Raw genomic sequence first — 15,092 nt, 5'->3', positions numbered from 1 at the left:
ATTTCAGTGTAGGCTCATACAAGCCTAAAGCTGCCCCTTAATAAAACTTAAATGTCTCCCTGTCTGTTGTGTAGTGGGGCTGCTGACACAGAATAGCTCCCATTGTGTGTCATCACCCAGGTGGGTGTTGCACTTAAGCGGTGGATTGGGCAGGACCCTTCTGTCTGTAAAGTACTTTGGGATTTTTTGTGATGAAATATAAATGCGAGGAATTATTGCTCATTACTGCTGTTGTTCTTGTGTGCTGCTCCCTTGCCAAAGCACTTTAACTGTAAACCACACCAAATATAAGGTCACTTATACAGGGAAGGGATATGGTCATCTGAAACCTATCCCAGAAGCACTTGGAGCACACAACATCTCTCCCGCTGGACAGCATGCCCAGGACTGAAGAGGAAGGGACAGCTTAAGGTAGCCTATCAAACCTGTCTTTGGAAAGAGGAAAAAAAATGCAAACTCCACATAGACATACATCTGAAATTGGGATTGAACCCTGTCCCTGGAGCCGTGAGACAGTGGTGCTGTCACATCACCATGCCAAGCCCTCATTGAAAGGATTCTGCTCGACTAAGCAACAAATACCAAGTGTTTCCCCCGCAAAAAAATATCTCCTAAAATGACAAGCATGGACATAAAAGTATCAACAAGACTCAACAGCTGTGTTAAAAATCTTCACAGCTGAACAAGCAGACTGTGAAAAAGTACAGGGCATGCATGTTCTGCAGATGGAACAGGGAATTCCATCCAGCGGAGAAAAATAGTGAGCCATTCTGAAGAACTTTCTTTACCATGTGTTCAGCGCAGAGAACAGTAATGAGTTTCAGATCGTGTGGTTAACAAAATGCTAAGATTTAGAGGATGATGCAGAGGTAGCTAAGAGTTGGACGGCTCTGCTGCATTAACACAGCACTCACATGGAGAGCAACTAAGGGGAATTTCCTGAATCAAACAGCAATGGTAGAAGTGTCCAACGATTTCTGTGTGCGCCAAAAATCCTTCACTTTGGCTGTCATATATCACACCAAAACAAAAGCTACTTTTGGGTCAAAAGAAAAGAAAGAGAACGGTGACACCTTGTGGATTATGCAAGTAACTGTATAGGGCTTCACCACTGGAGCTTTGTCAAGTCTTCATTACAGTAAGAGCTATTTTGCATTGAGCAAGCTTTAAGTCATCTGTTTCAGCTTCTTAGCAGGATGAGCTCTGTTCAAATATCGTGCCCAGCTTTAGGTTCTTTCTGCGAAGTTTAACAACTCCTCTCTCATTTGCAGATCGTCTTTCAGCTCCCATTTAAATGGTTACAATTTGTGCTCCAAGGAGACACAGAAAAACTCCCCTGGTAAGGCAGAATCTTTCATATGCATCATCACTTAATCATAGAATAGGGAAAGGGACAAGGCACACCACCTATCAGTTTCACATTCTACTGATGAAGCATTAAAGGAATACTTTTCATACAAACATCCAATACAGATTTTATATTTATTTAAAATATTTATTTAAAATAAGACCTTCTAAAGCTTCTAAAAGCAAAAATGGATTTTAAAACAACATTGTATAGAAAGTTTTACAGCAATGGACAAAGCAACAGAGAACCAATTAACCAATGAGCAAAGGCAAAGGAAACCTTCCACTCAGATGTTCTGGTTTTTCAGGAAAGAAGAAAAGCTATAGAACTACATATGCCAACTGAGAAACAAATCTTATTTAACTTGGAAACCTATTCCCATTACACATATTATAAGGCTTTTTCCTTAAAGCACCTTGCTCTAGAGTATACATCATATCTCCAGGACTGCAACCTGCTACCCTCCAGTCAGAGGTGCCGAGCACCAACTACCACATCGCACTGCTGCCTGGAGCAAATGTTTATACCTCATTAACACCTCACTTTTTAATGTGCACACATTCTCATAGGTGGCAGATTCCGTAGTCCAAACCACTTCAAGTTGTAGTTTCAAGGGCTTCAGAGAGAATACAGTTACCAACAAACACGGCAGACTTTTGACTATCTCTGGAGCTGTGGCTCCATCCTCAGGGAAAACTATCAACAATGTGGGGCAGTATGCAGATGTTTATATATGTACAGATGTTTCTGTAAATGTAAAGTAAATACAGGTATTTTCACACAAAAATACATCTGTTCCCCTTACTTTGCGTGTGAAAGTAAGAAACCTGTTTTACCATGCCAGCACTCTAATGGAATGATCTAATTCTGATATTTTGCTAATTTAGCCTGACAATTGAAGTTTTATCTGTTAGATCATGTTTGAAAATAACCACGGTACTCCTGCTGAGTAAAGAGAGTGATGCAAGGAATCAAAAACCAACAAAGTATCCCATCAAGTTCTTCTGATAAGGGAGAAAATGTCATGGTATTTTGAGCACCTTGTTTTCTTTGTAGACAAGTGAGATTAACATTTCTGGACTTTTCTCTCTCCTCTTGTACCAGTACACATTTAGTTAACTGCTGCTGGCTCCTGCCACTTGCAGGGTGCCTACAGACTGTGAAAACGGTTTAGAAAGGTCTAATTATTAAACTACGAGCTTAATTAGGGGTTTGAATTAGCCGGAACAAGGGTCAGCAGAGCCTGGGACCAGGTGAATTACGAAAGTCTGGAGCAAGGAACTATACTGGAGGAAAGTAGAGGACTAGGGCCACTTCAGTTGTTTCGGCAAGATTTAGATTCTTCATCACTTTTTGTACTCTAGCTAACTTGCCTCTTCTGTGAAAATTGAAGAACATGCTGTTGCAATAGAAATAAACAACAACCTCACTGCAAATATCCTCTTTGAAACCTTCCAATCTGGTTTCAGACAATTAACACAGCACAGAAACTGCCCTTGTTAGAGTTACTAACGATCTTCTTACGACAGCTGATTCCAGTTCTCCATCCATCATAATTCCCCTAGACCTAAGTGCTGCTTTACCTGTTAACCTCGAGGATTTCACTCTCCCATCTTGAGACTGTTTGGAGTTTCTGACATCGCTCTTAAATGGTTCAACTCTTAACTTACTGATCACCGACACTTTATTTCTCTCTGGGTTTTGAAGTTGCGTTTGGTAAGCTTGGTTGTTCCCCATGGCTTCATACTGGGCCCACTGCTATTCAGCATTTATATGCTCCCACTTGATCAGACATTAAAATCCCATTATTTGAATGATCATCTCTATGCTGACAATAGTAAAAATACTGTCCATATTAAACCCAACACTGAAGTAGCTGTTTCTACATTAATTTGACCTCTGAGATAAAAACCTGGATGACTCAACATTTCCTTCACTTAGACTGCGACAAGACTGAGGTGGCACCTCCCATCAACTACATAAAGCCAATGCAGTCGCCCTCATATGCATAACATTTAAAGGCACTATAAAAAAGAATCATTCTACTTCTTATTAGGAAGATCCTACTTCTTAATAGGAAGATCCAACCCTCCTGTAACACAGCTGAGCTTGCAGCATATTAAAAGACGAATATCTTTGATCGTAGTGGCCAATGCGGGGAACATGTAAAATGTATGGAACGATGAGTAATGATTACCAAGTGGAGGAGGACAGGGTTTGTTAAGAAGGGTGTGTAACCAAGTATAAACAGGGCTGAGTTAAACTAGAAATGAATCCAAAATGTTATATTTTATGGTATTTAATCATAACATATTTTTAAAAGGGAGTTTTGATGCGCTTTGTTTATAAAATACGGGGTGACAACTGCTTTGCTGCTGACAATTAGAGTAATTCTCATGCTGCTTACAGAGATACAATTGTGTCTGGATGTTGTTTTCCAAATATATTTGAAATGATTTCCAAGTTCACGCACCAGAAGAGGGGTTCTAACTGGAACGTCCTTTTTTTATTATTATGACAACTCCAAAGGGCAAAGACTCATTTCAGTGTGGTTGTAGGCCTGGGTGGTCTGAGAGGGAAGTGTGGGTTTTTTTCCTGCTTGTGTGTGTGACAGTTCATAGGCGCGCTCTGCCTGGGAACGGGAGCGAGGAGCTCTGGCAGAAAGGCGGCAGGCGTGATGGGCCAACAAGACGAGGTGAGTCACCTCAGCCCTTGATGCCTCCCTGTTGGAACACGCACTCCGCCAGAAGCCGACTCCCCCTGACTTGGCATCCTCACTCTCTTTCTTGGGGGGCGTGGAAACAGTGACCCTCTGAGTGAACCGGGAACCGGAGCAACCAGCACCTCCACCAAGATGTAAACTCTGTGTCTACAAGGCGCAAGTAGTTCAGTTGGATAAGCATGCAGGTGCTCAAAATATCAAAACACAGTTGACATGGTAAGCACAGATAAGCATTTTCTAAACCACAGGCTCATTTCAACTTCAGGGAAGAGCTAATGCTGAGGATGCCTGTAGTGGAACCTAACGGTGACTGAGCAAAGTTTTAGCATGGAGAACTTTCAAAACTGGAAGGCCACATGAGTGCCCGTCTTATTAACAGCCCTCCAAGCCCTTATGGTTAATGGGGGGACACAGACATATCATCCGGTTCTACATCATGCTTGATTTTCACTCTGGGGCCACACCGCTGCCAATCTTCATAACTGTCCCACAAGTTTCCAAAACTACATATCCAAGTGTGTGTGGGATGGGTGAGTTTGCATCTTTGAATTAAACAGTAGCTTCTAGCATTACAGAGAGCGAAGCTTTACAAATCAAAGTCAGTGCATCCTGTTCAAAACAGGTGTTTCTTACACTAAAGAATAAAAAAGAAAATATATATATATTTTGGCACGTTTATTAAGCTTTTGGTGTCAAAATGCAGATGCTGACCGCAAGCAAATCAGACTGATCACAGTATCTGATCGGCCAGTGTGTGCAACTCCTTGCAGTGCTATCGGCAGGGGACAATTCGGGTATGTTGCTCAGCAGGAAAGCCCATGCCGTGTCTGAACGTGTTGTGCGTCTTGAACACAGCCCCACAAACAGGACTGCTTCAAGCTAATTACCAGCGCAGCACCTACAAGGCAAGAGTCCTTAGTGCATTGTTTTCCAAGAATGTTTTCTCTGGCATGAAATTTCACCAGAGAGCCTGAAAGAAACATTATGCTTAATGCGCATATTATTCCCAGACGAGGTCATTAAGTCATGAAGATTTACAGTAAAAAGGAAGAGCAATAAACCTGAAGCACCAATGCATCAGAGAATGGTAGCAGTCTGCTTTCACTGCATTTTTTTTTATTTTGCAGCAACATGATAGTCAATTTGCAGAGGGAAATAAAACTATGTCTGCAAGATTCTGACTGCACTTGGCAGCATTCATTTAAACTGATTAAACATTAGCATTTCATCTTTCTAAGTAAGAAAAGGTGATCTGTTCCTCCCATAAATAAAAAATGATCAGAAGAACAAGCGCATATGGGTCCATAAATCAGCAATTAAGAGTTTTCTTGCCGTTGGTCTAATTTAACATCTTTCAAAAGGAGCCCGTGAAGAGATGTGGATGAAATCATTTCCATTAAGTCAGTTTTACAAGAAGCCCACCAAGATCGGGATCCGTCTAAACTGCTTCCCATTGTGCTGAGAACTGACAGGCAGTGAGCCGAGGTTACAGATGTGTGGATAATGAAGACACTGCTCCAAAGCCCAAATCGCAACAAGGTGTTAAGCAACACTGCTCTGTTTACACAGGCCTTCTCAAGAGGTTCACAGTGCCAAGGTTGCATCATGTGAGACTCTTCAGAGGTCTGGTTCCTTGTGGTTTCTGCTCGCTGAAGCTGTTCTGCCAGTCCAGAGACTGGCCCTGAATTTTCCACAAGGTGATCAGACAGCTGTGTGCAAAGCATGTCATTTCAACATCTGTTTTTTTTTTTTTTTATTGCTAACACTTTGGAATTCGAATATTGCTAAATCTGTACCTTGTATGTGATTATTCATCTCCAAGATCGATAAACGCCTTCAATGTAACAGCAGTATTGAGCTGTTCTGGATTTTCCTATGAGCTCAATCCATCACTGAAACTGAAAGAGAGAGGCCAAAGGTCGCCAATGTCAAGGTCATTTTATTTGCATCCGTCCGCAATAGAGATCTTGCAGGAGTTTTTCTGTTTGATCAGCATTTCCTTGTCTGGTTGTTGCCAGCACTGCTTTTCAATGGTGATCCAGCACAGGCAGATTCCAGAAGGGCTTCTCAACATGCTAGCAGGAAAAGCCATGGTGGAGCCAATACAGTGTCACACCACACCAAAACCTTCATGGTGCACCACTGACCTACCTCCATCCCCCAATCACTTACGTTTAAAGCTGTGATCATCACACATTAGGCTGCATTTCCTTTCTTGGTAGACATACTGTGTTAATAGCTAGAGGGGTTGAGTGTTATTGCAAAACAAGAATGATCATGATAATAACAAAAGACACAGTATTTCACAAACACTGTCGCTCAAAGCAACTTGCAGACACTACAGGACTGGTGCTACAGGAGAAACTCAAACATGAGTTATTTTTGATTCATTTGATAAGCTTGTATTTTGTGTCACATCCAAAGGGCAGATACCGGGGTAGAGCTAAGTGCCCTCATGGGAACATGCCCTTTATCTCACACAGCATCCACTAGTACCCAAGGTTGCACTTACTTTTTTGTGGAGCATCTACTTGACATAATGCTAATGTGTTGATATCCATGATTAAACCAATAACACAGAAAAATAAACTGAAAATGCTTTAATTCCATATTAAAGGCTGTATGTACAGTACTAAGTTTCTATAACACAAAAAATGGATGCTTCTTAAATGAGCTCCTTAGCAAAATGATTTAAGATTCAAATTGGTAAAAAGATATGGGCATTCATAACAAATGAAAATCACACTTTTTAAATTCAAACAATAATTACAGCAAATAATACAATCAGGCGATAGAATAATGAAGATGACAGGAGTAACCTGCTGGAATGTCTCCTACAAATTTTGAATCTGAAAGGATGAACATTCCTGCAAAATATACTTGTCACGAGTTCAATAAATACACAACTTCAACCAAATAATAATCCATATGATATTTAATTTATAGTGGATGGGATTGTATCCATATCTAAAGCCTCCTGTACAAATACCACTGTTCCAATGAAAGAGGAATAAGGAATACTGCATACTAGTGCTTCGTTTACTGTATATTCAAAGACCAGCTCAAAACTTGTGAAGCCAACTGCAAATTACAAAAGAACCATTTCGTACCAATTTAAATTCCTGCAGCGGAAAGTGTGCCTTCACAATATCCAAGATACAAAATGAATTATATATTTTGGGAGGATTCTTTTAACCTGGGTGCATGAACTGGTGTTAAAATTATAAATACATTGTATATAGGGTAAGAAATCCACTGCCATGCATCAAATCCATCATACTGCCTTGATCCGTGAAACCAATTGTTTTAAATTCTACTGGTCTAATTCCTTACATTTACTTAAATGCAGAGTTCATGCACAACCAATTAATCCTTCCACACAGCATGCTGAGCATAAAACAAAACTCTTCAAACTGCAATAAAATCATGAATTATCACAAAATGAATCCTTTTTTGTTGTAGGTGCACTGAAATTTAATTGAACACGAGGAACACAAGATATATGTAAATTCATCCTGCTGATTCATATTTGTCATTGAGATGGCTGATCAACAGGTAAACTGCTGTGTAAGTCACAGGTCACAGGTCACAGGCACGTGTAACCAGCCCTGGAAACTATATCAGATGTACAGCTGCAATGTATCCTTTGCATCAGGTTGCACACGCTGTCTTACAGGATTCTGTCCCATTCTTCTCATAGAGCCTGGAGCAGCACCTGGTCTCTGAGCCCTAGATGCGTAACATCATCCCAGCTCAACCCACAAACGTTCAATGGAGCTCAAGTCTGGCAAGCAGAGCATCCATGGCATAACTGTCACATTTGCTCGCTGCAAGAAAGCGGACGTCGCACAAATGGCAAGAGGGTGTGTGATGGCCAGCCAAAATGTCCCAGCATGTTGAGCCCACAGGAAGAGCAGCAATTGATATCCCCACACCTGATCAAGGCAACCCAGTGCAGTCAAGACTGCCATCAGTCACTACAAAAGCACTAGATCTGCCTGCCCAGACCATCACACTTGGATCACTGAATAATCTGTTGTCCACAACAATGAGCGTATCGCTCTGCATGGCTGAGTCACACTCGCCAATGTCCATCAGGGTGGTTGACAACACCTTGACTCATTGCTGAAGAACGGGCTCTAATAGTGGGGATTCTATCTCAAGTAGCATTTCAGCATGAACCCAAATGCATCAGCTTTAGTATTACAGCCATGCATGACAAAATGGTAGCAGTGCCAGATTTTTTAAGCAATATCCAAACAAACTTTTTCGAAGAACATTACATGCACAGACAGATACAAGATTGGAGAACCATTTCTGTGCTGGTGTACGGACGCATCCTGCTAAAATGGGTGATAATTCCTTAAGTAAACATCTGCACTTTGCTTTCTTTTTCCACTGTCACCTGATAGTACTTTTTAAATCTATGTTTGGCCACTGGGAACTGGAGCAGCAAATCCTGGTAAAAGAGCTCCACCTCCAAAATGCTGCACAAGGATTTAGTGTAATGCCCCTCCATCCAGTGCTTTCCAATCAAGGGCAGTGATTAGAATCTATCAGGGGGCAGAAAAAGGAGATAAATGGGATGAGATGGTAAACTTGCTCAGCTGTTATAACAGCCATCAAGGTAGAGGCTACAGAAGTAATGCTACAGTAATTCCAGTTTAAAGTTTACATGTGTAACAAGTACATTGGAATTCTTCGCTGTGCTTGTCCTCTCACTGAACAGACAGGTTAACAGAAATAAATTAAAGCACTATGTAGGGCAAAGACAGTATCTTCTTGGACACAATATAACCTACAACATATATATATATATTTTAGAAAAGACAACAGTAACCAAAAAATGTGCAGTATGCAGTGCAAAAATGCAATATTCAACAGTCTGTGGTCATGGCTTGTAGTCAGTCAGTTTGCAGTTAGCTTTTAGCTGTTAGCTATTCAGGACACGCACTGCTTGGGGATAAGAACTGTTCCTGAACCTGGAGGTCTGCATTTTGATTCTTAGAAACCGCCTGCCAGTCTTCACCACTGGGGGAGGGGGGGGGGGGAATAATTCAATTTAAAATGGAGAAAACTGAAACAGGCAACAGAAAACAAATGAAACATAACATATATTTAATATTTATCTGATTGGGTGTGCATTTGAACAAATTCTATGGAATTAGGCCACGGATCAAGTCTTTGACACATTGCAGTATTTTTTACCCTAAATAAAATCCTATTTTTGCTTATTAGACATGATCATACAGAATAATCTAGATTGACTTTGGGAAAAGCTTCAAAGGATGAGAGCACATGGCAACACAAGGCTACCAGGACTTCATTTGGGCCTCTGCACTGTCACAGTGCACATTGTTTCCATATGCACAGTCTGCACAATCATCCAGTTTCATAAATCCTCACAACCCTGCTTTAAGTCTATAAGGAACAGCTACTCATCGCTAAACTTTTTAAAATCAGCATAATTAGCATGGTTTGCAGGGACTGACACCTTCATAGAGGCATCTAGCTCTCATTCATGCGTTTTTCCGTGTGATGTTCATGAACGGGACAATGCGCTCATCAGTCAGAAGCACGATGCCTCAAATGTTGGGAATGTGTTATTAGCTTCACCAGCCGGTAGCTTTCACAGGAGGCACCGATGTGACTCACACAGGATCTGACACTGAACCGCAACACAGAATAACAAAAGGGCTGTTGCAAAAAACGATACTGTCAATGGAAAACATGAAAATGAGAGTTTTCTCATTTCCAGGCCCCACTCTCCGGTGGCAACCTTTTGTGCAGCTCTGCACAGTGCAGAAAAAGACTAAACATGTCTCTTAGAAACACAACTTATTCGATGCACTGGCAAGACTCATCCCATTCTAACTCTTAAGCAATACTTCCATTGATGCAGAAACTCCCTTCTGAGCAAAGGGCAGCGTGAAAGGAACAGCACCTCCTCCTCCTCAGATATAATGAAATCACTTCAATTATCTGGAAATCCAAGATGTCTATGTGCCAAATATTTGGAGTGAAGTTTCGTGAACCATACTTAACACTATATACAGTATGACCATGTATGTCTCTTTCCAGAATGATATTCAAAATGATGAACAAGCAGGGTTTGCCATCAGCGTGGGGGACTCCTGTTGAATCGTATTGCAGGCCAGGCCATCAAACTGTATGAAATTGTGCCATGCTTGTAAATCTATTTTTAAATTCCCTAGCCACCACAGGTTAGGATACAAAAAGCTGAGCCTAGAAGGTTTGATAATTACCCAGCTGAAGCCTTCGAGTCCTGATTAAGAAAGTATTATGATGCATAGGAGCATCTGTATATCACAGAAGACCAGTGCCAAAACAACAAGAGGCTATTTGTCCTATCTTCCTCACATGAGTTCCAGGAACCTGCTGATCAAAAAACTACCACGAAACGTTAAGAACATAAATGGAAAAACATTCCCAATAGGATTTGGATACATATTTTCTGAAACCACAACTGTTCCTGTAAAGAGCCCTTTACTTTTAGTGTTCAGCGTAGATGCACTTCGATTTCCAGTTTCTTGCCTTCATGCTCAGTGGGAAGCAGATGCATGGCCTTCATCATCTGCTCATCCAGATTTTCCAGAAGCTTGATAAAGCCAAACGTATCAGATATTTTTACTTTATTCATCTTTGCTGAAAGGAGTACAGCTTTTTGTTCTTAAAATCGTTCTTTTTCAAGCAGGTAAGCAAAGCATGGCATGTCAGTAGCAACCAACAATTAATATCACTATATGTCTCTACTATTACTTTTTCCAATCTGAATTCAACACTTTTTACTACAAATGTAAGCATTACAGTGGCCCCGTTTTCATTGCCTCTTCCTATTGCTTAAAAAAGGATAATGAATAATCAAAAATGTCAATATCCACAATCCAACCCCAGACATTTCCTGCACCATCTCTTGTGAAAGTCCTCTTACAGTCAGCTAATGGCACTGCCCAGATCTGAACCAGCAATCTGTGGACCACAGCTCCCCACCTGTGCTTTACCAATTGAGCCGCTTGGCAGAGCCAGTTACATTGTGAATAAGGCTCTCCAAAGATAAGATGACTGTGTGCAGAAATCTCACGTTCAGAGCTTAAAGTCATATGAGTCATTATTGGAAGAAAAGGGAATGTTTACAATTGAAAGCAAATTAGATGAAGGATGAATATATCCCAAATGTTGACACCATTAGTACTGTCTATGCAGTATTTACCCAGAAATGTTATGCTTGTGTTTGGTGAAAAATCTTTCTTTTCTGTGACAGTCAACGCCTCGCACAGAGACCACTGCCATATGAGAGAGAACATTCTAATCTTCTCCTGAGTATGTCCACATTCTGAACCCTGAGCTCGAGTGTTTTTCAGATGTTTTAACAGTCCTTTTAACTTACATTCACAACTACATTGTAGCAGCACTTAAAACACTTTTAGCACTTTGTAGCAGGGGGTGCTCACCCTGTGGTCCATGTGGGCCCTAATGCCCTAGTATAGTGACAGGGACACTAGACTGTAAACAGGCGCCGTCCTTCGGATGAGACGTAAAACCGAGGTCCTGACTCTCTGTGGTCATTAAAAATCCCAGGGTGTTTCTCGAAAAGTGTAGGGGTGTAACCCTGGCGTCCTGGCCAAATTTCCCATTGGCCCTTACCAATCATGGCCTCCTAATAATCCCCATCTATGACTTCATTACTCTGCTCTCCTCCCCACTAATAGCTGATATGTGGGTGAGCGTTCTGGTGCACTATGGCTGCCGTCGCATCATCCAGGTGTATACTGCACATTGGTGGTGGTGGAGGGGGGTCCCCATTACCTGTAAAGCGCTTTGAGTGGAGTGTCCAGAAAAGCACTATATAAGTGTAAGCAATTATTAATTATTATTATTATTATTATCATTAAATCTCGGAGATGGCTGGGACAAGAAAGGCCACCAAGCAATGAAAGTTCTTGCGAGTGTTAAAGAAAAAGGACGAACTCAGCGTTGTCACATTCAGGAATTAATGACAATGACAGTTACCAAAAGGATAGCACTCAAGCACGTGGAACAGACTGGGATGTTTGTTCTGGTTCTGCTCAGTCAGATCAACCATCAACGGAGCCGTCTCCTTCGCTGCTCTAAAAGTGGATGTCTCTCAAATCAATGAGCAAAATCGGAGAACTCCCCAAACTCATGGAGTGCGCTCAGCTGTCTTAAACGTGGAGCAAATTTTCATTGGCAGCCAAACATTCAGAAGGGAAAAACCACTTGTAAAGGACGTGTCTTTACTTCGGCAGTGCAGAAAGAAGTATTGCATTCACCTGTGGCTTACTGTTCAGAGAGCTTTTCTAAGTACAATGATCACGTTTTAGTACTCAGCGACGAAAAAAAACACAACCTCGTCTCAAATGTTTTCAACGCCGGGAACATGTCCTTGGTGTAGATTTTCTTTACAAGCCCACGAAATTATACTTTGGTACAGCATAAACAAGAGTAACGAAGAAGGCTTTTGAGCAGGCTTCCAATACGAGTCAGCTACTGCATCCCAGCCCTTAAGATCATTATTAAACAAGCGGCAGTGTATTGACAAAGGGAATGAACTGACACTTCGAGGCGCAGCTGTTGGGCAATGAAGGAGGCTCTTCATCGAGTAGAGAATATACAGTTTTCAGCCCAATTTCCGTCAGACGCTAAATGCACTTAGGATGATTCACACAGGCTCGATGGCACTCATTGCACCTAATCTCTAACGACAGAGTGACTCGCTTTTCTCTCCACTACTGTACGCGCTGGGAAATCCTGAACACTGATTGCTCTATATTAAAACAAGTGACGCTTCTTGCATTGAGAGAATGGCTGCAGTTCGGAGTTACTGCTTTTAGTGTGACCCCGCCTGAATGCAAAGTCAAATAGCTAAAGCCAAACAGATGAAAGACCCTTAACAGAAAGTTCCAGTTTATTCAATCCGTCTATTGTTCATAAATATTCTCGGACGTATTATTTAATTAGGAAGCTCCGTATGATGATTGCTTTAGTGAAGCATACATCCTCAGTCACGACACTGTGAACAGTTTTCAGTTGAGAAGTCTACACCATTAGGGGAGCTGATATGTAATGGAGAACGGGCTCAGTTTTAATGCAATCTATATGTATTTGCAAAAGGAATGACAGTTAAATTCGACCAGTTGAGAGGTTTGCTAGTTTAAAGATAAGCAAAGGGAATGCCTTACAATATACTTAAAACCTCATGAAGAGATCTTGCCTAAAAAACTCTACTTTGGCGTCTAGAATTAGACCGGGCTGTCACGTCGGTGTAGGAAAACTGGTTTCAAAGACATTTTCTCTCACTACCTGCTGTAGTGGCTCTCTCTAAACACTTAACTCGCCTGTATAGTCTTTTTTTAATGCATCGCGACTGAACATTGTTCACAAAGAAACACTAGCGATTTGAGGCGTTTGGGTAGTAATAGCTTACCACATCTGAAAACCGCCTTGACAAAACATCTGAATAACAGCAAAGGTATTCTTTCGCATGCATTTCTGAGGCGTTTTCTACCGCCCTCTAATAACCTTACCTGAATGCTGTGTGAAAATATTGATTCCCGGATCCGGTGTGCTGACAGCGGTAGTCCTACCAGGCGGGGTCCCTGTGGTAGCGGTCTCCCGTGGTCTCCTCCCGACGCCGCTTCCTCTACTCGCCCTTACCAGATGGTGCTGTTGAGACTGCGGCTGCTGGGGTCCGGTCGAGGATCCCTCCCCGACGCGGCCTACCTGTTGTCCCATATCCCCAGACCTCGGTAGCGCTCTTCCACGGGACGTAACCCACCCCCTTCCCGGTTCACATCCCACAGGAACGGAGCGGCCTGTTCCTTATTCTCTTCTTCCAGCCTCCCCGAAAGTATATAAGAAATCCTTTCACCCAGCAACCCAGGTACAGTCAGCAGATTTCCCGGAGCCGTTCGTTTCCCTCGCCCCAGTTTTCTTGCTCCTTCAGGGACGCTCCGTCTTCCTCCGGCCACTACGCGCCCCCTCTGCAGCCGCCATCTTTACCGCAGAACAGCGTTCACTTTTGCAGGGGGACTTCAGTCACCAGCTCCCGTCTGGAAAATCCAAGACCTCCAAGCCGCTAGGTGGAAAAGGAAAAAGAACAGACACTCCTAAGTGGGCGTTGTTTAATAGTAACCGGATGCTAAGAAATCTTAAATTGTTTTTGTATTGATTCAATGGGTTCTGTGAATCGTACTCCAAAGTGGGCAAAATAGTTTTAGTATCATGATGAAATATGAATGCTCACCGTTTTACATATGAACTATTTCTGAGTGCTTATGGTTTCATGACACTAAAGGCAATGCTTTACTTAACCATAGTTGTATAAGAATTTATTGACGAGCTGTGAACACAGGAATATTAATATGCCTTTTAATACACCTTATAAAATGACACCACTGATTCATGGAGACAAAGTGACATGGCAAAGACTGAAAAGTGTATTTGAGTAGAATACTATTGAGTTAACTATAGAAATCCAAACACTTTTCCCCACAAATAAAGTATTTTATATAGCACCTTTAAAGGTGGCTTCTCAAAGCACTTTACAGAATGACAAAAAAAAAAAGATAAAACACAATTACAATATACAGAGGAGATTATGGATAGGAAATGAGGAAAGTGAATTTTCTATTGGAAGACATAAAATCAATTTCCAACATGCTTTTGCAAGTTGATGCAAAACTACTCAAATATTTCTACAGCTGGAGATCAAGGTTTTGCTTGCTAGACTCCTGTGCAGGAAAAAGGGAGGAGTATAGCTTTGGATGCTAACTTAAGGTTTAAGGGCTCCTTATATAGACAAACTTACACAGGGTCTAAGTAAGCTAAGGAACATTAAGTGCTTTATAGGGAAAATGTGCACTTGCATTAAACTATAAATATGCCTCCCCTTTATAAATCTAGGAGTTTCTAATTACATGTTTCTCATCTTGGCACCTAGACAGGTGAGTAGAGAGACACAGCCTGACTCCTCACTTTTAT

The 15,092-nt window shown here is 41.6% G+C and overlaps 1 protein-coding gene and 1 long non-coding RNA gene across 2 annotated transcripts in view; both read right to left on the bottom strand.

Moving 5' to 3' along the window:
- The window catches only part of abl2 (ABL proto-oncogene 2, non-receptor tyrosine kinase), a 50,618-nt gene extending 36,465 nt beyond the window's left edge, over nt 1–14,153 (bottom strand). Inside the window, exon 1 of the mRNA XM_088599069.1 lies at nt 13,637–14,153. Coding sequence (XP_088455195.1) covers nt 13,637–13,844 — 208 coding nt within the window. The 5' untranslated portion in view covers nt 13,845–14,153. The remainder of the gene's footprint in view (nt 1–13,636) is intronic.
- The window catches only part of LOC148652366 (uncharacterized), a 125,007-nt gene that overhangs the window by 54,725 nt on the left and 55,190 nt on the right, over nt 1–15,092 (bottom strand). The gene's annotated exons all lie outside the window — the stretch shown is intronic.

The sequence above is a fragment of the Lepisosteus platostomus genome, chromosome 11 (genome assembly GCF_059453375.1).
Source record: "Lepisosteus platostomus isolate fLepPlt1 chromosome 11, fLepPlt1.hap1, whole genome shotgun sequence".
NCBI lineage: Eukaryota > Metazoa > Chordata > Actinopteri > Semionotiformes > Lepisosteidae > Lepisosteus > Lepisosteus platostomus.
The sequence above is the reverse complement of the archived record's forward strand: the minus strand, read 5'-3'. Positions and strand labels throughout refer to the sequence as shown.